The sequence below is a fragment of the Oncorhynchus gorbuscha genome, linkage group LG23, assembly GCF_021184085.1.
Source record: "Oncorhynchus gorbuscha isolate QuinsamMale2020 ecotype Even-year linkage group LG23, OgorEven_v1.0, whole genome shotgun sequence".
Classification (NCBI taxonomy): domain Eukaryota; kingdom Metazoa; phylum Chordata; class Actinopteri; order Salmoniformes; family Salmonidae; genus Oncorhynchus; species Oncorhynchus gorbuscha.
This window is the reverse complement of record NC_060195.1, coordinates 20,476,195-20,501,287: the sequence shown is the minus strand read 5'-3', so window position 1 is coordinate 20,501,287 and position 25,093 is coordinate 20,476,195. Positions and strand designations below refer to the sequence as shown.

Sequence of the window (25,093 nt, the reverse complement as noted above, 5' to 3'; positions counted from 1 at the left end):
ATAAAATAATTTATATTTAACTTAATTATTTGGTACCACAAGCAAACCTTTTGGGGTGGAAATCAGGAGTCATCTGAGGGGATGGAGCAGAGTTTAATGGTTGGGAGGGTACAGAGAGAAACATCGTGATTGCATGAATCATTGTCATACAGTAGATGGAAGCTTAAAATACATATTTATAATAGCAGATATGCATAAATGATCATAATATTGAACCATGTTCAAAGCTTGCAGTTTATATTACAGTACTGTACTACTGATGGAACACTTCCATTTTGGGGGGAAACTATGCAAACATGTTTAAAAAATAATCATATGTAATGTATTAGGATACCTGCTCCTTCCTTTGTCCACACCATTGAAACTATGTATAAGTAAAGGAATTTGGTCTTGAAGTGACGTACAAACTTTGAAATCAATGTCAAGCTAAATGCAAGTTTTGTGAAATGGAAAATAATTTAAATCTGAAGTAATTTTGACAATATGATGACTAAATGTTTGTTCTACTTCCTGCTACCGTAGCAGAATTTCTCAATAAATTACTAATCTACAAAAAAAAGAAACTCTGGGTATTGATCATTTTAACAGGGCAAGCAAATGTTCTATTTATTGAAAGCGATGACAGCATGCACATGGACTCACACATACCAATATGTCCAAGGCAATGTCACACCTCTGAAATGTTCAATCTTGACACTTTAAAATGTGTGTGGTTTCTAGAGTGCAGCACAGCATGTGGAGGTTGAGAGAGGGGCTTTGCAAATATGAGGGGCAATGTAAGTGTGTGTGTACACCTCAGGGACCCTGAGCAGAACATGTACGTGTGTGTGTGTGTGTGTGTGTGTGTGTGTGTGTGTGTGTGTGAGCAAGAGTTTCCAGTGAGCTGCACCCTTGATTTGATTTTTTGCTGACCAAAAATATATATAAATCAGATATATCAAATTAAAGCAACATAAAAAAGAATGATAGACAACTAGAGGAAAGGCTGTCCTCTTCAGGCCTTGTATTTTTCCTTCCCTGTTTCACTAATGACACAGATGTGCTGGAAAACAAACAGAAAGGAACCAATGAGACCGTTTCACTCAACATCGTTTATCTAGCTGAGAAAATCTGTTCAAAAAATACTTACATTTAAATCTCTGAAGTACTCGTTGTAGTCTAGCGCATATCCCACCACAAATTTGTCTGGAACCTCAAATCCTATGACTGAAAAATAAACAAATGAAGTAAGCGTGACAGGGTGGAACTATAGTTTTCATCCATGTTTCTCAGGGGACCCTAATTGGTGTTGAACATGTGAAAGGTATAAAAAGCACCCTTTAGTCTTTTTCAGTAAAGAGCATAGAGTTGTATAGTAATTGCAATGTTGTTACTGTCCAATTATGGTGTCTGAGTGCACAGGCTTCCAAGTAGTTCTACTTCTCTGAGTTGGAAAACAAACTGAAAGGGTGCATTCTGCCCCCTTAGTGTGTCGTTTAAACCTTAAAACTTACTCCTTAAATAAACTTAGCTTGTTTTTTTGTTGTTTTTTTTACACACGTCTTGGACCATTTCCCTTAAATGGGCCAAGAACCTTTATTTAATCAGATGGTTAGATACAGTGCATTCGGAAAGTATTTTTCTACATTTTATGTTACAGCCTTATTGTAAAATTGATTTACCCTCAAATCTACACACAATACCATAATGACAAAGCAAAAACAGGTTTAGTCTTTTTAGCAAATGTTTTTTTTTTAATAAACAGAAATATCACATTTACTCTGTACTTTGTTGAAGCACCTTTGGCAGTGATTATAGCCTCGAGTCTTCCTGGGTATGACGCTACAAGCTTGGCACACCTGTATTTGGGTAGTTTCTCACATTCTTCTCTGCAGATCCTCTAAAGCTCTGTCAGGTTGGATGGAGAGCGTCGCTGCACAGATATTTTCAGGTCAGTCCAGAGATGTTCGATCAGGTTCGGTTGCTCGCTGGCCACTCAAGGACATTCAGAGACTTTTTTAATTGATTTTTTAAAATTAACCTTTATTTAACTAGGCATGTCAGTTAAGAACAAATTCTTATTTTCAATGACGGCCTAGGAACAGTGGGTTAACTGCCTGTTCAGGGGCAGAACGACAGATTTTTACCTTGTCAGCTCAGGGATTTGAACTTGCAACCTTCCGGTTACTAGTCCAACACTAACCACTAGGCTACCCTGCCGTACCGAAGTCCATCCTGCGTTGTGTTGGCTGTGTGCCTAGGGTCGTTGTCCTGCTGAATGGTAAATCTTTGGCCCCAGTCTGAGGTCCTGAGCCACCTTTGCAGGTTTTCGTCAAGGATCTCGCTGTACTTTGCTCTGTTCATATTTCCCTCGATCCTGACTAGTCTCCCAGTCCCTGCCACTGAAAAACATCCCCACAGCATGATGCAGCCACCACTAATGCTTCACCGTAGGGATGGTGCCAGGTTTCCTCCAGATGTGACGTTTGGCAATCAGGCCAAATAGTTCAATCTTGGTTTCATCAGACCAGAGAATTTTGTTTCTCATGGTCTGAGAGTCCTTTAGCTGGCCCCTTTAGCTGGCCCCTTTAACTCCTTTGGCTGACCCCTTGACCAAAAAGGCTTGATTGGTGAAGCGCTGCAGAGATGGTTATCCTTCTGGAAAGTTCTCTGATGTCCACAGAGGAACTCAGGAGCTCTGTCAGAGTGACCATCGGGTTCTTGGTCACCTCCCTGACCAAGGCGCTTCTCCCCCGATTGTTCAGTTTGGCCAGGCAGCCAACTCTAGGAAGAATCTTGGTGGTTCCAAACTTCTTCCATTTAAGAATGATGGAGGCCACTGTGTTCTTGGGGACCTTCAATGCAGAAGGTCAACAGAAATGTTGGTACCCTTCCTCAGATCTGTGCCCAGACACAATCCTGTCTCAGAGCTCTTCAGACAATTCCTTCGACCTCATGGCTTGGTTTTTGCTGACATGCACCAGCGACTGTGGGACCTTATATAGACAGCTGTGTACCTTTCCAAATCATGTCCAATCAATAGAATTTACCAAAGGTAGACTCCAATCAAGTAGTAGAAACATCTCAAGGATGATCAATGGAAACAGGGTGCACCTGAGCTCAATTTCTAGTCTCATAGGAAAGGGTTATTTCTAAAAATCTGTTTTGACTTTGTCATTAAGGGGTATTGTGTGTAGATTGAGGAAATGTTTTTATTTAATCATTTTTAAAACAAGGCCGTAAAGTAACAAAATGTGAAAAAAGGGGTCTGAATACTTTCTGGATGCCCTGTATCGGTCTTCATTATAGTTAATGTATGTGTGACAGCACAATGCCTCAGGCTATTGATTAAGATGATTCACTGAAGCCATTTAGCAGTGTTGAAGTGAACTCACAGTCTGGTGTGTAGCCAACACTCCTTGGTGTCCTCTTCACCAACAAACTGAAAGCACAAACCAGGAAGTTGGTCATGTGACTGATGGTGTTAGAGAATTAAAATACAAAGGAAAACATGACAGTTGGAGGTTTCCATATAACGTCTCTGTAAGCAGAAGTAAGTTGCACTGTACGGTGCCTTTGCTTGATTCTACATTTACATCAGATGTATGGACAAATATTACACTTTTTATAACACTGCAATGTAAGAGACTTGGGGATTACTTTACCTTGCAACTTTGACCATTTTTGGGTTGTACTGTTTGAGAAGTTGCAGCAAGGTCTTCATGGTCTTTCCTGTGTCAATAATGTCCTAAAAATATGACAAAACAGTGGGTGTCACTGCCAAATGTCTATAATGCTGACATAGCAAAAGGTTTAAAACTTAACAATGAGGAAGAAGTAGTCATAACATACCTCCACAATCAGGACATTCTGTGTAAAAACACAACATTTAAAAATAAGAGGCAGAGACGACAGAGTAACTGTTAGCCTATATCAAATATAAAAGCTACTCCAGAATCCATTTAGAAATGTGACCTTGGGTGTATCCTGTTGAACCCTGCAGCCATTATAGTTATGCCTTCTTGTACTTTAGACTGCATTAGAACCCCTTCAAAATTTTTGTCAAAGTAAAAAAATACACAAAAAAAACATGTTTTTTTACGTGTGGCCTTATTTCACTTTCTATGCTTATAGTTGATCCTCCAAAGTTTATTTTTGTATCGTTAAAGAGAAAATTGGTAAACACATTTTGCTGAGTCATGGGATTCTGATGTAATATGAGTTGTTTTGGAGCATTTCTAACATGCTTTAGACCACATATGTCAGAGTCAAGGCCCGCGGGCCACATCCGGCCCGCGAGAAGGTTTTTTACGGCCCCTGGGATGATCTTGATTTATTATTAGAACCGGCCCGCAGACCGCAGCAAGCCGGCAGCCCGCAGATCTTTTACACGCACCAATACTACATTTCCCACAATGCAACGGTGACGCACCGAGCAGTAGGCTGCTTCATTTCAATATTTATTGGCACAGCAGTTGTCAGCATCACAGTAAAATTAACTTTCAGATACCCATCAAAAATGGCAAAACGGAAGGTGGACACTGAGAACCGGGGGTTTCAAACAAGGTGGGAGTCGGAGTATTTGTTCACGGAGGTAGCTGGAAAACCTGTGTGTCTTCTGTGTGGAGAAAGTGTGGCGGTACTGAAAGAGTATAATCTGAGACGACATTATGAAACGAAACACGCGGACAAAAACAAGAATATGGACATGGAACAAAGGCTACAAAAGGCAGAGGAATTAAAACGAGGCCTCAAATCTCGACAGGCTCTGTTCAAAAAAGCCAAATCACAAGGCCAGGCTGCTGTCAAGGCCAGTTTTATTTTGGCAGAAGAGATCGCTAAATCAGCCCGGCCATTTACGGAGGGGGATTTCATCAAAAACTGCATGATTAAAGTTTGTGACGAAGTTTGCCCAGAAAAAAGGCAACTTTTTAAATGTGAGTCTGAGCAGAAACACCATTGCCGAGAGAGTAGACCAGTTGTCCATCAATCTAAAAGAGCAGCTTGTGAAAAAGGGAAAAGATTTCATTGCATATTCCTTGGCTGTGGATGAGAGCACCGACATTTCTGACATTGCCCAGTTGTCAATTTTCATCCGCGGAGTGGACTCCAGCCTAAGCGTGACAGAGGAGTTTTTGGCTTTACGTCCTATGCATGGCACAACTACGGGGCATGATTTGTATGAAGAGGTGTCAAGATGTGTAAATGAGATGGAGCTGCCTTGGGAAAAACTCGTGGGTTTGACAACCGACGGAGCACCTGCGATGTGTGGACACAGGAGCGGACTGGTAGCGAAGATACGGGAAAAGATGCAAGAGGAAAACGCGACAGGTGAGCTGACAGCTTATCATTGTATCATACACCAGGAAGCGTTGTGCGGTAAAGCCTTGAAAATGGAGCATGTAATGAGCATCATCACGCGCACAGTTAACTTTATCAGAGCCAAAGGTTTGAATCACCGCCAGTTCAAGGCATTTCTGACGGAGTTAGAAACGGAGCATGGTGATTTGCCTTATCACACAGAGGTGCGATGGCTAAGCCAGGGAAAGGTGCTTCAAAGATGTTTCGAGCTTCGTGAGGAGATTTGTCTGTTCTTGGACAGCAAAGGGAAAGACACAACACAACTCCGAGACAAAATGTTTCTGTGTGAAATGGCTTTTCTGTGTGACATTACGAGTCATCTGAATGCAATGAACTTGCAGCTGCAGGGTCGGGATCGTGTCATCTCTGATATGTACAGTACAGTGAAGGCATTTAAAACCAAACTGACTCTGTGGGAGACGCAGATGCGGAAAGAAAATTTGAGCCACTTTCCCAGCTGCCAGACCATGAAAGAGAAGCTCTCTACCAGTGCGTTCCCGAGCGCACAGTTGGCTGATAAAATAGGTATGCTTGCCGCTGACTTTCGACGCCGATTTGCTGACTTTGAAGCACAAAAAAGCAGGTTGGAACTGCTCGGTAACCCATTTGCTGTTGACGTGGAAAGCTCACCACCAAACCTCCAAATGGAGTTGATTGACCTCCAATGCAATGATGCACTGAGGGCAAAATATGCGGCAGTGGGTGCTGCGGAGTTCGCCCGTTTCCTCCCCGACACAATGCCCCAGCTGCGCATCCAGGCTGCTCAAACGTTGTCTATGTTTGGCAGCACATACCTGTGTGAACAACTGTTTTCTTTGATGAACTTGAACAAAACATCACACAGAAGTCGACTTACTGCTGAACACCTCCACTCAATTCTGAGGATTTCCTCAGCTCAGAGCCTTACCCCGAACATTGATGAACTTGTGGAAAAGATGGGACACCACCAAGTATCACCCTCAACCTCAAACAAGTGAACATTACTGTGCAATCACATATTTAGAGTTTTTACTCAGTTCAAGTTTAAAAGTTAAAGTTTAATATTTGTTTTCACTGCATGTTACTTCTCCTTAAACAAAGTGTTGTTTTTGATTAATAGATTTTTGCACTTTATTTTATTGTATTTCAATCCAATTATATTTTAAAAATATTTCAGTTGAGTGGATGATAGAAAATTGCTATTATTGTTTTTTTCTTTGAAGTAAATTTAGCCCACTTTTGCTAAAATAGAAAATATAGGCTACTGATGGTGCCTTGAATACCGGTTTCTTTCATTTAATGTTCATGTTATGGGGATTTTTATATAAAGGAAATTTGTCTTTTGTGTCTGATGAAAATTAAAGATTACTGACAGAGCCATAAGAAAATATTGCTTTATTTATCTGATCATATTGGAATATATTTGTTAGGTTTTCAGTAGGTTCAATTAGGTTCACTAGACTATATGCGTCATTTAAAAAATTTTCAATGAACATTCGAACAGTCCGGCCCTCGGCTTGTAGCTAAATTTTTTATTTGGCCCTCCGTCCATTTGACTTTGACACCCCTGCTTTAGACCCATTTTCATAATGCATTGTAGTCTGTGGCAACTAATGACTCAGCAAAAGGTGTCAACCAACAAAATACCCCCCAAAAGAAAAACTATTTGGGGGAGCGACTAAAAGCAGAGGAAGAGTGAAAATAAGGCCACATGTAAAAATGGGTGAACTTTCGCTTTAAAGAAGGTTACACATTTGTCTGACTGCAAACAGTGGAGGCTAAACTAGATAACTGAGGAATGATCCCATGTTTGACAGACAGATCTATAGAAAAGGTCAGTTAAATGTTTCTTTACCTTCCCTGTCAGTGTAGACAGGTCATCCCCTCCAATGACTTTGATTTCACCTGTAGATTGGTCATTCTGTGTAGACATGTAATAAACAGGTGAACAGGGATAGGGGACTTTGTCCAGACAGGTCTGCTGTCTGGACAAAGGGGGGGGTAGTGCGAGAGATTAAGGTAGTGCATGTTGACATTTGGCTCAAAGGTCAAATGAAAGCTTAGGTGCAATTGTGAAACCAATGGACTGAATAAAACATTATGTTCTTTCCATTATGCCGTTTTTGGCAATGCCTGTAATAAATCAATTAAATAACATAAACGCTAAATACTTCTAAAATAGTAATAACTAATGAACTACATTCCAAATGGCTCCTATTCCCTTTATAGTGCACTACTTGTGACTACTTTTGACCAGGGCCCCTGCAGGGCGTGCACTTAAAAGGGAATATGGTGCCATTTGGGACACAAATTTGAAGAACAGAGCGAAGAGTGAGCCTTACGCAGTAGCTCTTGAGGCGGATGAAGTCCACTGTCATAGGAATGGAGCGGTCGCTGTTACGGTTTAGGGCCTTGATGTAGTCCAACAGGTCTGCAAAGAACTTGTAACCCCCCTTGAGCACGCAGAGGGCCACAATATGGTGCCCCCCCATGTCCTTCATAATCTCCCTGGCTAGCCTCTCTGTCCTGTAGACAGGGAGAGAGAGGGTGGTCAGTCAGCACGGGTTCCAATTTGTAAGTCGCTCTGGATAAGAGCGTCTGCTAAATGACTTAAATGTAAATGTAAATGTAAATGTTCCTGTTTCCTATGCCTGTTTGAATAAGGGGCTACACTCTTAGAAAAAAAGGTGCTATCTAGAAACTATAAGGGTTCTTCGACTGTCTCAATGGAAGAACCCTTTTAGGTTCCAGGTAGAACCCTTTACACAGAGGGTTCTACATGAAACCTAGAAGAGTTCTGCCTGGAACCAAAATGAGTTATCCTATGGGAACAGCTGAAGAACCCTTTCGCAACTAAACTGAACTGCCAGCCTCACGTGGATGTGATCAGTTAATTCATTTGATTATAAAAAAGTTTGTGGCTCTAAATCTAAATCCTTGTGTAAACAAGTAACATAGGCTGAATGAGTAAAACAACTAACATAGTAGTAAAATAATTAACATAGTAGTAAAATAGCGAACATAAAAAAATGGCCAGCTTGAATATGTATTGCAATTGAAGCTTAGTTGACATGTTCTTTCATTGCAACATCTATGGACATCTATCTTCCCCCCAATTTCGACTAAAATGACACACCCAAATCTAACGGCCTGTACATCTGGACCTGAAGCAAGGATATGCATATTCTTGATACCATTTGAAAGGAAACACTTTGAAGTTTGTGGAAATGTGAAATTAATGTAGGAGAATAAAACACATTTGATCTGGTAAAAGATAATACAAAGAAAAAAACAAGCGTATATTTTTTTTATGTACCATGTTGGAATCGGCTAAACTTTGATTATTGAGATAGGAAATGAAAGAGACTTTATTTCCCTGAGGAAAGACAGATGGACATCTGTGTATTAGATGAAAGAGGGGTTGAGGTCATGAGGTGAGGACAGATTCTCTTAAGAGAGTAATAAATGTTAGGAATCCTGTTACCCTCTTTATTAGCTTCCTGTAGAGCCAAAAAAATTAAGGGTTGGAGAGAAAGGGGAGTGTCTTAAGTGGGATGTATATAACTGATGTGAGAACCGTTTTGCGGTCTGATTACAGCTGTACAGAACCTTTGGGATAGAATTAAACTTAGTTAATGCTTCTCTAGTGTCCGTGGGTTATTTACTCTGAAAAATAAGAACCTAACAGAGGGTGCTGTGAGCAGGGTTCACCACGGTTTGTAGTCAAACCATAGAGTCCACATCAGTGTAACAGGAGCCGGCACAACAACAAGGTAGGCTAGTTCCCAGATCTGTTTCCACTCATGTTGGGGAGATGAGAATCGTTGGCTGAACTAATTATGGGATATGGACCTGGAGAGCCTGAGTTTAATTATATAAGTCCAGTGTGTAACAACCGGTCGTAGCTTTATAGTAAATGGTAAGTCCCGGAAGGTAAACTCATACAGGCTGCTACCTGTAGGGTAAGTCCTAGGGGGTAACTCCCTGGTAGGTTGGTTCCTGCTAGCACTATAATGTCAATAGTAAATCCCAGTGGATTAATACCTGTGATTACTATTAATATAGGGTGAGTCCCGGAAGGTAAAGTCCTAGGGGGTAAATACCAGCCGGTTGGTTGCCTGCATAGCTATAACCGGGTGAGAGCCTAATTGTACTCTACCAATTCGGCTGGAATAATATGGGAAAAATTGAGCAAATTAGAAGAAAAAAAATTGGACCACATTTTCCTGCTGACAGAGAATTCAAATCAAATAAAATAATTCAGGGAGGCAATTATGAATTGGCACGAGGACATGAAACCAGAATCAAAGGCTCAATATACGAGCGTTTTGATGCAGCATTCTATCAATGGAAAATGCGTAACGCTGAAGCCATAGTGTGACACCAGTACTTTACTACAGAAGGCCTGGGAACGGGAGTGGATTGTTCAAATTTGCGCTTCTGCTTTGATGACGGGGGTCAACCCTGTGATCAAAATGGTAATTGCGGGGGTAGTTGATTTAATTCAAGACAATGTTTTAAGAGTGGAATATGACTCCACTCACCTCGCAGACGTGCGAGGGGTTAATAGGGCCATAGAGAAAATCAATAACTATGGTTTCAATGACCAGGATAAAACTAAGAAACGTAGTGAAAAAACATCAAAGCGTAAGGAGATAGCTCCCTGTTTTAGTCCCACATCTATCGGGCATTGGAAGAATGAGTGTAAGGTGAGACTGGAACATACTGCATTAGCAGGAAATGCAGCTATACAAGAGTTTGCATCTTTTCAAAAGAGCAACAACTAATCGTTTTGAGGTTAGCAAGAATGGAACTTTCACCTAGCGGCTTATAGTTTCTGTTCGATTAATAAATGGTTCATAGAGATTACAGTTTCTATGTGATGGAAGACGTATTAAAACAATTGTTAAAAGGGTGTCAATTGTATGTTCTGTGTTGGTACAATACGTGGAGGATTTGTTATTAGCGTCAAAAGACGAAGAAACTCATATGCGAGACCCCACCACAGAGGTAGACAATTTAGCGGAACAGGTTCATAAAGCATGTATGACAAAGCACAACATGTTACTAGTGCAAGATGGACAAGATGGGAGTTAAAGTAAAATGGGGAAAATCTACAATTTCATAAGATTGGTGCTTTGAATCCTGCGTTGTTAATGCCGTTGCCTAGGGAGGGTGAATCGCTTACATGTGACCCAGATCAGATTACTCCAAAACCTAGGCCTGATTTGCAAGAGACAGAATTGGAATCAGGAAAAGTATAGTATCCAGATGGCTCTAGTTACGTGAACACAGAAGGGAATAGAGTAAAGGAGTGCGCTGTGTGTGGGATGCATTTGGAGAAATTCATCATTTGGGTACATTGTGGTCACCAGCATGTTAGCAGCGACAGGAACACCAATAGAAATGGTCTGGAGGTAGAGGTATTATTAGAACCATGTCAGTTAACCAGTAAATTAGCAGTGGTGAAATGTGAAGCTCATACAAGTCGTACAGATCAAATCGCCATAGGTAGTCATAAAGCAGACGAAATGGCTGAGAAATTACTGCCTTGGTGAGAGAAAGTGTTATGAAACCACATGTATATATTGCGGATTCCTTACGATGAGACATTGGCTAAATTTGCCACAAGAAAACATATTTTGGGTTGAAGATTCTAGGCGAAATGCCAAGGGAATGGATTCTAAAGGTAACACATTTAAATTATATGACCAAACACTCATTGCAAATTCAGAAGGCTTAGAATGTCTAATGATTTAGACAAATCCTATGTGGTTTTATTTTTAAATACATTTACGTTTGATGTCGTCTTATTCTAGAATGGACGAAAAGGTGGAAGGGTCACGCGTAGGTAGCATAGGGGTACCAAACCTAAAATTAACTTTACATTTTTTGATATGGTATGATGGATATGGAGAATCACGAGGAAAAGGAGACCCGTGAATCATTAGACTCGGTGGAGAGATACTATCGCTGTGTAGGGGGATTTATTTGAAGGAGTCTTTTCAATTCAGTTAAAATGAGTTTGTAGGAGGATGAAATGTTTGGAATAGGTATTTAAATGGTTTCCGAAGGACAGGGAAAGAAAGGGAGAGAACATTTTAATGGTGACGAAAGCCCTGAATATAAAAAATTCCTAATGAAGAATGATCAACTTCATAAGGAATTAAATCAAATTCATTAGAAACACCATTCGCTATCCAAATTGTACCATTACTTTAGGAGATTATTATTATTTTTGTAGGGAGTTATAAAGAGTTGTAATTCTAAATTATTTTTTTATTTAACATGTGTTTTTTTAAATCACGTATTTGAAAGGGGTAAACGACCAGTTCCCCGAGGTCCTGGTTTTTAGGGTACTTATACAGCGGTAGTGTGTTCAGGCTGCATATAGAAAGAGGTCCTGGTTTTTAGGGTACTTATACAGTGGTACTGTGTTCAGGCTGCATATAGAAAGAGGTCCTGGTTTTTAGGGTACTTATACAGCGGTAGTGTGTTCAGGCTGCATATAGAAAGTGGTCCTGGTTTTTAGGGTACTTATACAGTGGTACTGTGTTCAGGCTGCATATAGAAAGAGGTCCTGGTTTTTAGGGTACTTATACAGTGGTACTGTGTTCAGGCTGCATATAGATAGTGGTCCTGGTTTTTAGGGTACTTATACAGTGGTACTGTGTTCAGGCTGCATATAGAAAGTGGTCCTGGTTTTTAGGGTACTTATACAGTGGTACTGTGTTCAGGCTGCATATAGAAAGTGGTCCTGGTTTTTAGGGTACTTATACAGTGGTACTGTGTTCAGGCTGCATATAGAAAGTGGTCCTGGTTTTTAGGGTACTTGTACTGTGTTCAGGCTGCATATAGAAAGTGGTCCTGGTTTTTAGGGTACTTGTACTGTGTTCAGGCTGCATATAGAAAGTGGTCCTGGTTTTTAGGGTACTTATACAGTGGTACTGTGTTCAGGCTGCATATAGAAAGTGGTCCTGGTTTTTAGGGTACTTATACAGTGGTACTGTGTTCAGGCTGCATATAGAAAGTGGTCCTGGTTTTTAGGGTACTTATACAGTGGTACTGTGTTCAGGCTGCATATAGAAAGTGGTCCTGGTTTTTAGGGTACTTGTACTGTGTTCAGGCTGCATATAGAAAGTGGTCCTGGTTTTTAGGGTACTTGTACTGTGTTCAGGCTGCATATAGAAAGTGGTCCTGGTTTTTAGGGTACTTATACAGTGGTACTGTGTTCAGGCTGCATATAGATAGTGGTCCTGGTTTTTAGGGTACTTATACAGTGGTACTGTGTTCAGGCTGCATATAGAAAGTGGTCCTGGTTTTTAGGGTACTTATACAGTGGTACTGTGTTCAGGCTGCATATAGAAAGAGGTCCTGGTTTTTAGGGTACTTATACAGTGGTACTGTGTTCAGGCTGCATATAGAAAGTGGTCCTGGTTTTTAGGGTACTTATACAGTGGTACTGTGTTCAGGCTGCATATAGAAAGAGGTCCTGGTTTTTAGGGTACTTATACAGTGGTACTGTGTTCAGGCTGCATATAGAAAGTGGTCCTGGTTTTTAGGGTACTTATACAGTGGTACTGTGTTCAGGCTGCATATAGAAAGTGGTCCTGGTTTTTAGGGTACTTATACAGTGGTACTGTGTTCAGGCTGCATATAGAAAGTGGTCCTGGTTTTTAGGGTACTTATACAGTGGTACTGTGTTCAGGCTGCATATAGAAAGTGGTCCTGGTTTTTAGGGTACTTATACAGTGGTACTGTGTTCAGGCTGCATATAGATAGTGGTCCTGGTTTTTAGGGTACTTATACAGTGGTACTGTGTTCAGGCTGCATATAGAAAGAGGTCCTGGTTTTTAGGGTACTTATACAGTGGTACTGTGTTCAGGCTGCATATAGAAAGTGGTCCTGGTTTTTAGGGTACTTATACAGTGGTACTGTGTTCAGGCTGCATATAGAAAGTGGTCCTGGTTTTTAGGGTACTTATACAGTGGTACTGTGTTCAGGCTGCATATAGAAAGTGGTCCTGGTTTTTAGGGTACTTATACAGTGGTACTGTGTTCAGGCTGCATATAGAAAGTGGTCCTGGTTTTTAGGGTACTTGTACTGTGTTCAGGCTGCATATAGAAAGTGGTCCTGGTTTTTAGGGTACTTGTACTGTGTTCAGGCTGCATATAGAAAGTGGTCCTGGTTTTTAGGGTACTTATACAGTGGTACTGTGTTCAGGCTGCATATAGATAGTGGTCCTGGTTTTTAGGGTACTTATACAGTGGTACTGTGTTCAGGCTGCATATAGAAAGTGGTCCTGGTTTTTAGGGTACTTATACAGTGGTACTGTGTTCAGGCTGCATATAGAAAGAGGTCCTGGTTTTTAGGGTACTTATACAGTGGTACTGTGTTCAGGCTGCATATAGAAAGTGGTCCTGGTTTTTAGGGTACTTATACAGTGGTACTGTGTTCAGGCTGCATATAGAAAGTGGTCCTGGTTTTTAGGGTACTTATACAGTGGTACTGTGTTCAGGCTGCATATAGAAAGTGGTCCTGGTTTTTAGGGTACTTATACAGTGGTACTGTGTTCAGGCTGCATGTAGAAAGGAACATATATGTTAATAAGGGATGACAGTAACTTCAAATAGACTGTGATATGTATTGCTATCTTCATGATCTGGTAACTTTTAACATGTTTTTTTCAGCAATAACATTATGTTATGCTTTTTGACGTTTGTCGTAGAGATGTTATTAAGAAAAGGTTAATGTCATAATTCATCAGAGAGTCAATGTTTGTCGAGTTTCCTGAAACAGAAATGTAATGAACTTAACTGTTGTTATGATCTGTGCTTTTTTGAGGTTATCATGGAAGATGAGGTCAGATCGTGTGTCAATGCATGGTAGAAATAATTTGACCATAGACTGTGTGTGTGAACCTCAAAACCCTCCCTAACCGGCTGAAGAAAAAGCGACGAAGGCGTGCTATGAGAGACAGTGACTTTTACCACTCCTATCTGAATCAGAGCCAAAACCAGGGCTGGGGTGCTGAGAGAGCTTGTGGAGTGAGACCAGGGCTGGAGTGCTGAGAGAACTTGTGGAGTGGGACCAGAGCTGGGGTGCTGAGAGAGCTTGTGGAGTGAGACCAGGGCTGGGGTGCTGATAGAGCTTGTGGAGTGAGACCAGAGCTGGGGTGCTGATAGAGCTTGTGGAGTGAGACCAGAGCTGGGGTGCTGATAGAGCTTGTGGAGTGGGACCAGAGCTGGGGTGCTGAGAGAGCTTGTGGAGTGAGACCAGAGCTGGGGTGCTGAGAGAGCTTGTGGAGTGAGACCAGGGCTGGGGTGCTGATAGAGCTTGTGGAGTGAGACCAGGGCTGGGGTGCTGAGAGAGCTTGTGGAGTGAGACCAGGGCTGGGGTGCTGATAGAGCTTGTGGAGTGAGACCAGGGCTGGGGTGCTGATAGAGCTTGTGGAGTGAGACCAGGGCTGGTGTGCTGATAGAGCTTGTGGAGTGGGACCAGAGCTGGGGTGCTGAGAGAGCTTGTGGAGTGAGACCAGGGCTGGGGTGCTGATAGAGCTTGTGGAGTGAGACCAGGGCTGGGGTGCTGAGAGAGCTTGTGGAGTGAGACCAGGGCTGGGGTGCTGATAGAGCTTGTGGAGTGAGACCAGGGCTGGGGTGCTGATAGAGCTTGTGGAGTGAGACCAGGGCTGGTGTGCTGATAGAGCTTGTGGAGTGGGACCAGGGCTGGGGTGCTGAGAGAGCTTGTGGAGTGAGACCAGGGCTGGGGTGCTGAGAGAGCTTGTGGAGTGAGACCAGGGCTGGGGTGCTGATAGAGCTTGTGGAGTGAGACCAGGGCTGGGGTGCTGAGAGAGCTTGTGGAGTGAGACCAGGGCTGGGGTGCTGAGAGAGCTTGTGGAGTGAGACCAGGGCTGGGGTGCTGAGAGAGCTTGTGGAGTGAGACCAGGGCTGGGGTGCTGAGAGAGCTTGTGGAGTGAGACCAGAGCTGGGGTGCTGAGAGAGCTTGTGGAGTGGGACCAGAGCTGGGGTGCTGAGAGAGCTTGTGGAGTGAGACCAGGGCTGGGGTGCTGAGAGAACTTGTGGAGTGGGACCAGAGCTGGGGTGCTGAGAGAGCTTGTGGAGTGAGACCAGGGCTGGGGTGCTGAGAGAGCTTGTGGAGTGAGACCAGGGCTGGGGTGCTGATAGAGCTTGTGGAGTGAGACCAGGGCTGGGGTGCTGATAGAGCTTGTGGAGTGAGACCAGGGCTGGTGTGCTGATAGAGCTTGTGGAGTGGGACCAGGGCTGGGGTGCTGAGAGAGCTTGTGGAGTGAGACCAGGGCTGGGGTGCTGAGAGAGCTTGTGGAGTGAGACCAGGGCTGGGGTGCTGAGAGAGCTTGTGGAGTGAGACCAGGGCTGGGGTGCTGAGAGAGCTTGTGGAGTGAGACCAGGGCTGGGTGCTGAGAGAGCTTGTGGAGTGGGACCAGGGCTGGGGTGCGGAGAGAGCTTGTAGAGTGAGACCAGGGCTGGGGTGCTGAGAGAGCTTGTGGAGTGAGACCAGGGCTGGGGTGCGGAGAGAGCTTGTAGAGTGAGACCAGGGCTGGGGTGCTGAGAGAGCTTGTAGAGTGAGACCAGGGCTGGGGTGCTGAGAGAGCTTGTGGAGTGGGACCAGGGCTGGGGTGCTGAGAGAGCTTGTAGAGTGAGACCAGGGCTGGGGTGCTGAGAGAGCTTGTGGAGTGGGACCAGGGCTGGGGTGCGGAGAGAGCTTGTAGAGTGAGACCAGGGCTGGGGTGCTGAGAGAGCTTGTGGAGTGAGCGTGGAGAGAGAACAAGCTCAGGTGGGAGAAACGGAAGTATCTACTTGGATATTAACATCGGGACATTATCAAGGGCCATGAAATGTGACAGGCAAAAGTTACATGTGCCGTTGGGGAAATGAACCGGAAACGATATCTGAAGAAGACAGGTAAGAATGATAAATGCCGGGTGAAGGACAGGGGGGTATACGCCTTGCTAACTATTTAAACTGAAAATGCATTGAGATACTGATCTTTCTTTACCAGGCCACCCATGACAGGAAAACAGGGAAAAGAGGGGGCTGTAATGAGAAGAGTTATGACCGGCAATAAAAGGTTGTTTATAAATGGGATGATCTGTGCTAAGTTGGCAAACTGGAATTTGAGCCCTAGACTCAAATTAAGAACTGAGGTCAGTCATTCTACATTCGGGTTGGATAATTTATAACATGTTTTAGTTGTGATTGGGATACAGCGAGATAATTGCTAAAGCACGATGAGGGGTGGATGCGCTGCTAACATTTATGTGGCCGAGAGTCTCCAAAAACATATCTCTAAGTGTCATCTTGAGGGGAGGTGGTTTGTTTGGGAGACTGACTGGATGATAGCTTGGGACGAACATGAACGTTTTTTTTTACCCTGTATTAAGAGTTTTTTATGTTACATCACATCAATGAGTGGTGCTAAGTTATTAAACATGTACTTCATTTCTCTTTTCAAGTCCATATGTTTTTAGGTTTGGTGGAACATGAGGGTGTTCATTGTTCCAGAGGAGGGAATGATGTGTATTGACTAACTGATGTGAGAATGTGTTAGTAGGTTTATAACTGTAGAAAATGCATTAGGAGTATCGTGTGTTATGGGTTAGATGTAATGATAGAGGAGTATCATTCCCAGAGACTGAATATTGTTACAGGAGATCGAGCTAACTGTACACAATATGGGGATTTAATTGAACGTTACACATACCCAGATCATGGTGAAAGTAGCAGAGCTAGTTTTGTCATTTCAGACACTTTTGTCAACTTGCAGTAATGAGTTTGTCACAGGAGGCATACAACTTAAAAGAATAACAACTGATCCCTGTATACAGGAGGCCACATCGCCAGAAGGACTAGCTACAGATCCCTGTATACAGGAGGCCACATCGCCAGAAGGACTAGCTACAGATCCCTGTATACAGGAGGCCACATCGCCAGAAGGACTAGCTACAGATCCCTGTATACAGGAGGCCACATCGCTAGAAAGACTAGCTACAGATCCCTGTATACAGGAGGCCACATCGCCAGAAGGACTAGCTACAGATCCCTGTATACAGGAGGCCACATCGCCAGAAGGACTAGCTACAGATCCCTGTATACAGGAGGCCACATTGCCAGAAGGACTAGCTACAGACCCCTGTATACAGGAGGCCACATTGCCAGAAGGACTAGCTACAGACCCCTGTATACAGGAGGCCACATCGCCGGAAGGACTAGCTACAGATCCCTGTATACAGGAGGCCACATCGCCAGAAGGACTAGCTACAGATCCCTGTATACAGGAGGCCACATCGCTAGAAGGAACATTTGCTGTGATAATAGCATCACATCTCCTGCAGAGTGTGATTAATTGACATGTGACTCAAGAGTTTTTGTACGGTTGGATACTCTTCCAACGCCCCCATTTCTGACAGCTAGTAAACATTTGACATACCTCCCAGTAGATTGGGACCGAACCACAGTACATGGTAAGTGTCAGAAGGTGGCTACTTATCAACTGTTGGGGCCCAGAGTCTACACGTTAACAAAGGTGTTTACAAACGGGTGGGGGGGTAGATCGGCCTTGGGATGAGAGATGTGTACCTAACTTGAGCACAGGGATGTATTATCCGCAGGAACCAACTGTAGCAGAATACAGGAGGTCAGTGGAGATGTTGGTGGCTAGAGACCAAGGGATGAACTGGGAAACAGGTAGGGGGTATCTGAAAGGTTCAGTCCTAGACTCATCAGGAAAACACAAAGACAATAGGAGAGCAGGAGACAAATTCCGAGCAATAGCTCGTCTCACAGCTCCCTATAGGGCCAGTAACAGGAGCGGTAGTAGAAGCGTAGAATGCTATATTGATAGCATGGAATGGGACTACTGCACAAATGAGGGGTATTGTGAGACTATAGTCATGGGCCATGTTGGAAGTAGCAATGGTTACTTTAGTAGCAGTGTTGGGATATCAGTTTATGACGACTCATGTAACATGGATTGGTTACTGGTAACTGGGGGACCGATGGGAGGACAGGGGATGCGGTTATTCAAATATCAAGTATGTTCTCAGGAAATAAACCATGTGTTGCAGTGTGCATATCCTCAGGTGGAAGCAGAGATATAACCAAGGGCACGGGCTGAATTCTGGAGATTGAATGTACATTAAGAGACACCAAGCGGGGTGTTGGAACAGCATTGGTTTGAGAGACACTACTCCATACTAGAGGTCGACCGATTAATCCGATTATTAAAATAAATAAAAAATAAAAATATTTGTATTTTTATACCTTTTATTTAAAGTGGCAAGTCAGTTAAGAACACATTCTTATTTGCAATGACGGTCTAGGAACTGTGGGTTAACTGCCTCGCTAATGGGCAAAACTACAGATTTTCACCTTATCAGCTCAGGGGTTTCAATCTTGCAACCGCACAGTTAACTAGTCCAACGCTCTAACCATTGCACTCCACGAGTAGCCCGCTTATTACGCGAATGTAGTAGAAGCCAAGGTAAATTGCTAGCTAGCATTAAACTTATCTTATAAAAAACAATCAATCATAATCATGAGTTATAACTACTAATCAAGTTTAGCAGGCAATATTAACCAGGTGAAATTGTGTAATTTCTCTTGCGTTCATTGCACGCAGAGTCAGGGTATATGCAACAGTTTGGACTGCCTGGCTCATTGCAAACTAAGTTGCCAGAATTTTACGTAATTATGACATACATTGAAGGTTGTGCAATGTAACAAGAATATTTAGACGGAGGGATGCCACCCATTAGATGAAATACCGAACGGTTCCGTATTTCACTGAAATAATAAACGTTTTGTTTTCGAAATGACAGTTTCCGGATTCGATCATATTAATGACCAAAGGCTCGTATTTCTGTGTGCTATTATGTTATAATTAAGTCTGATTTGATAGAGCAGTCTGACTGAGCAGCAGCAGGCCCGTAATCATTCATTCAAACAGCACTTTCGTGCGTTTTGCCAGCAGCTCTTCGCAAGCGCAGCGCTGTTTATGACTTCAAGCCTATCAGCCTAATGGCTGGTGTAACTAATGTGAAATGGCTAGCTAGTTAGGTGGGTGTGCGCTAATACTGTTTCAAACGTCACTCGCTTTTAGCTTTGGAGCGGCTTTTGTGGAGCGATGAGTAACGATGCTTCGAGTGTGGCTGTTGTCGATGTGTTCCTGGTTCGAGCCCAGGTAGGGGCGAGGAGGGGGACGGAAGCTATACTGTTACACTGGCAATACTATAGTGCCTATAAGAACATCCAATAGTCAAAGGTATATGAAATACAAATGGTATAGAGAGAAATAGTCCTATAAATACTATATTAACTACAACCTAAAACCTCTTAGCTTGGAATATTGAAGTCTCATGTTAAAAGGAACCATCAACTTTCATATGTTCTCATGTTCTGAGCAAGGAACTTAAACATTAGCTTTTTTACATGGCACATATTACATTCTTCTCAAACACTTTGTTTTTGCATTATTTAAACCAAATTGAACATTTTTCATGATTTCTTTGAGGCTAAATTGATTTTATTGATGTTTTATATTAAGTTAAAATAAGTGTTAATTCAGTATTGTTGTAATTGTCATTATTAACATTTTTATTTTTCAATCGGTAGAGGCTTTTTTGGGTCCTCCAATAATCGGTATCAGCGTTGAAAACTCATAATCGGTCGACCTCTACTCCGTACAGTACCTGCAGTGGTTAAGATCGTCATGTCTCTCCGTGGGGGGTGGTGCATAGTTTTCATGTGAAGTGAGATCCAACTGCATAATGGGAGAGTGAAGACACCATGACACAGGAAGCAGAGCGAGAGAGAGACTAGATTCCACTGTAAGACATACAGATGGTTGGGTCTGGGAACTACTATAAACATCAAAGTTGGATTGGGGTTTAGCTGCTTTATGGGTTAATGCATCATATGATAGAGGAGAGGATAGAGGGGTACTGTGAACAAAATGTTGAAGGCATTGATTTGAAAGCAGATACAGTGCTGAGTTACCTATAATATATAATAATAATATATATAATAATATAATATAAGAGGATGGAACATGGATTAGGGATAGACACTTGCATATCAGGTGTTGGTGCCTATCAGGTGAAATGGAGAAGATGGGGAACAAAGTGAAAATGACATGACTTGGGAACACCTCTCAGAACCTGGGGCCTAAAGGGGAAGACTGGGTGAAAGCATGAGGAAGCTTTTTAGGGCTTTCATTTTTGTGGAACCCAGCAGGAAATGATCCTGGAGGCATAGAGTCAAGTGAAGAGAGAGTGGGAATTCAGACTTTGGTTTTCATACATATACAAATATGCATAGCTTATCACATTGTTAATACTGTTATGTTTTATGTTGGGGTTTTTTGCTTTCCAAGTTTTGTGCGATCACTCTCTTAGGAACAGAAGGGGAAAGTGGAGAAACTAAAACCTGCTCCATCTGCCATTGAAGGAGACCGCAGATTCAGCTGGAATGGCATTTTGTTGTGTGACCATAGTTCGGAGGCCATAAGTTTCTGAATTTGTACACCTTGCAGTGAATGTTTGTTCATTTGTTTGTTTAATTCATGTTTTATAATCATGTTAGTTTTTTTCTATTCATGTTTTATTATTGTTTATCCATTTAAGTAATTTACAAGTTTATGTAAAGTGAACATTAGGACGCTGTTGTTCAAGAGGAAGGACTGTTGGAATCGGCTAAACTTTGATCATTGAGATAGTAAATGAATGATAGGAAATGAAAGAGACTGGGTTTTATATCTCTGAGGAAAGACAGATGGACATCTGTGTATTAGATGAATGAGGGGTTGAGGTCATGAGGTGAGGACAGATTCTCTTAAGAGAGTAATAAATGTTAGGAATCCTGTTACCCTCTTTATTAGCTTCCAGTAGAGCCAAAAAATGTAAGGATTGGAGAGAAAGGGGAGTGTCTTAAGTGGGATGTATATAACTGTGATGTGAGAAACGTTTTGCGGTCTGATTACAGCTGTACAGAACCTTAGGGATGGAATGAAACTTAGTTAATGCTTTTCTAGTGTCCGTGGGTTATTTACTCTGAAAAATAACAACCTAACAACCATCATCTTTGAAATGCAAGATTAAGGCCATAATGTATTATTCCAGCCAAAGGTGCAATTTAGATTCTGGCCACTAGGTGGCAGCAGTGTATGTGCAAAGTTTTAGATTGATCCAATGAACCATTTGCATTTATGTTCAAAATTTTGTGGTGTCAAGACTTTCCAAATGTACCTAATTGGTTTATAAATACATTTTCAAGTTTATAACTGTGCACTCTCCTCAAACAATAGCATGGTATTCTTTCATAAGGTGAACGCACCAATTTGTAAGTCGCTCTGGATAAGAGCGTCTGCTAAATGACTTAAATGTAAATGTTTCACTGTAATAGCTACCTTAAATTGGACAGTGCAGTTAGATTAACAATAATTTAAGCTTTCTGCCAATATCGGATATGTCTACGTCCTGGGAAATGTTCTTGTTACTTACAACCTCATGATAATCACATTAGCTCAACCATCCCGCGGGGGACCCACCGATCCTGTAGAGGATTTATTAAGACCACACTGCTAGTAAAAACCCACCTGTCAAGGATGAGTCCATGTGGGATGTAGACCCGGTCTAAGTCATCAGCGTAGTGCTTTGGGATGCAGAAGAGGTCCAGGTCATATCCCTGCTCATCATCGCTGATCTGGAACACAGATCACATGCTGACAATCTACCTGATCAATACCATGCTTGTGATGTGGAACTGCTATGACGCAGCAGGGAAATGGTTAAAGAAAGCACATGGGTGTTATTTAAACGGGAGGCAGTGGGAATAGAGGTGAAGACACTAAAGGTTGTTCACTTTACAACGATCACAATGCACCCTCCTCTCTGTCTGGTTTCACTGGTGCAACTGACTTCTGGCATAGCAAATCACACCCACACTTGCTGCCGCAGCTGCAGACTCCACTCAATACTGACCATGGCAGGTGAGAGCAAAACGCACATTGCCAGCCCCAATTCTAGGAAAGAGGAATCAGTCCACTCCAATCATGCAGTCATCTAACACACCCCTCCAGCTTCTATTAAAGACTCCACTGTTTGTCCCTGGCATCGACTTTGAACTAATACAAGATTACTCTGCGAAGAAGTATCTCAATTTATATAAACACTGCCTCTTTTCAGAGATGCCATACTAATTCTGGAAGCGATATACCCCATATGTTTTCAAATCTAATTTCCTACTGAGGGGTCAACAGCCCTGCACTTGAATCCAGAGAGCGGGATGTGTGTCCCAAATGGCACCCTATTCCCTATATTGTGCAGTACTTTTATATGGAGTAGGGTGCCATTTGGGATGCACAAAGAGCTTCATCAGAGTCATGTGACAGCAGAGTGGCCACCAGACCAGGCCCAGAGGTGCCCAGGGATTGGGGTGTGATCACGGGTCTCTTGCCTGCCCTGGCCCCTGGCTGACATTTACACACTCTGTAAGACCATATAAAAGGGTTACTTATTATAACAATGTAGTTACATGTAGGCCGAAGCTACATGGACTGTGGATAATCCTGAGACATGTCCTCACATTTTCTGACCTGGGACAACTGTGTGTTCTCCTTCCCATGCCAGTCCAACTGAAATATATTCCTATGTACTCATGTGATTTGGCTCAGAACAGATGAAGTTCACGTGCAGAGAAATAAGGACTGATAATGAGCCATGCAGGTACTAGGCAGTACTCTGGGGACTACAGATCCTACAGCAGTCTTCCTCCCACCTGCTGTCTACTACAGGTGCTGCTGTACTGGGCTCAGCTGGTGGGAGAACAGGAGAACAGTTCCCTCAAACTACTATCTTATAGCTCCACCAACAGCACATCACATCGTACTATGTAGCACTATAGTCACAAATGTGCAATCGGGTCATTATTAAACCAAAAAGATCCCTTCAAAAGATGACATAACAACCAAGCTATGAATCACAAGTTGACCTGAATGTAAGCGTGTACTAGTGTAGAGAAATGTACTTTGTAACCTTGTGAAAGCAATGTGTGTTGTTATGATACAATAATTCCTATCTAAAGATGGAATGAGGCATTCCTCCCCGCAGTGGCCCTCTCTTACCTATCTCTTTTTAAACAAGGGCCAACTTATCAGCAGTAGGGGTGAATGTAACACTGTAGTTTCTCCAGTTTCTCCTACAGACTAACTGACTCCCCAAGCCATGTCTGCAAAATCTGCTGCATTCAGCATGTTGTCTGTGTCATCAATCGATAACAAGTTTGATAGCAAATAGAAATGCTATACTGACATAGGCAATCAAATGTGTTATTCTGTTGGAAATGGCTACAAAAGCTAAATGTGTTCTTCTGCAATTTACATATTTTTGTACTTCTGTAAATATATGGTGAAATATAATCGTGAAATGCATACCAGTGAAATGAGGACATCATGCTGGTTGCAGTACAGCAGTAAGCCCCAAAAGCCTGTAGGCTGTGGTTTTCCAAAAATAAACTATTCTGGGTGACAGGACTGAACCCAAAAAAAATGTATTGGTTGGAGAGACAAGCAATAACTCGCCCCATATGGCATGCATATATATTCGTTTCGAAGTTAGATTATATCATTTGCATTTTGTTCGTATTTTACAGAAAACTACTCTAGTGCTATTATTGGTCAATTGAATATGTATCCGTATATTCGTCATACTGTATGAATCAAGATTAGTGGTATGGTAAGTATAACATGTGCCATGCGTGTTAGCACGCGTGCGATGCCCCAGGCCGCGCTTAGTTATGTAGCTAGACAGCTATTTTTGTTGTTGAGATGAACATGAGTGATTTAAGGTGAGCGTGCGATGACAAGTTTGAAGCATTAAAAAGGAACACATAAAGGACATCGTAATAATTCGGAAAATGTACATTTACAGGGGCGAATGGCGCGTATTTCCGCAAAAAAAAGTAGTTACGACCCATTCCTCTTTGACACGAAATAGCAGTCATGCTGAGTTCGCAATATGAACGAAAACCCATTTGAATCAGCGTTGCAAGACTTACCACAACACAGGGGCTGCTTGACGCCATGTCCGTATCGTCGTTTCGATCACGACCCGCTTTTTCTCCGGCAAAATTCTTGTTTTTGCTCGTCTGTCACCTAAAATGAGTTTCACCTCTTTAACAGCAGACCACCTAGCAACCTACGTACAGTAGATCTTCCGCAAAACCTCTGCAGGACGTGCGGAGCTGGTTGTAAGGACTGAATAACGAATCAAATGAGGGGAAATCCTGATGCACCGCCCATTTTGGATAGAATCTGTCATCGCCATGAAATCATGTAGACGAAACGCAATGCGGGGCACTGCACGATATTCCCATCACTATGAATATGGAAAATGGCAACGTCAATTACCAAGCAGTTTCTTCAAACCATGCACCTGTAATGTAGCATTCTAGCTACCCAATTGATCAGTATGTTGTTGATCAACATGCCCATCCTAAATCAACAGTACCGTTTTAAATAGAAATGCTCAAAAGAATATATACATTTTCAACCTGCTTTTCTGTGCAGCGGACTGTATTCCGTTTTTATTGCCAACAATAAAACTTACTTCAAACGATATATAGCCTGGATAGGGATCAAGGTTGAACTAAACACAGACTACCATTTAGACCTCTAGCCGGTTGAACCCAGAAGACGTTGTTGACCGGGGTAGTGCTGAAGGGCCTTCTTGCTCTGGTCAACA

The 25,093-nt window shown here is 42.5% G+C and overlaps 1 protein-coding gene across 1 annotated transcript; it reads right to left on the bottom strand.

Moving 5' to 3' along the window:
* Positions 1–77: 77 nt before the first annotated feature.
* Positions 78–24,600, bottom strand: hprt1 (hypoxanthine phosphoribosyltransferase 1). Its single transcript, XM_046323137.1, has 9 exons — positions 24,408–24,600; positions 21,949–22,055; positions 7,662–7,845; positions 7,175–7,240; positions 3,832–3,849; positions 3,645–3,727; positions 3,375–3,421; positions 1,130–1,206; positions 78–1,042 (listed from the first exon to the last, which is right to left on the bottom strand). Exons 1-9 carry the CDS (start codon positions 24,432–24,434, stop codon positions 995–997), a joined length of 657 nt encoding a protein of 218 aa, XP_046179093.1. The 5' UTR covers positions 24,435–24,600; the 3' UTR covers positions 78–994.
* Between the last annotated feature and the right edge of the window lie 493 nt (positions 24,601–25,093).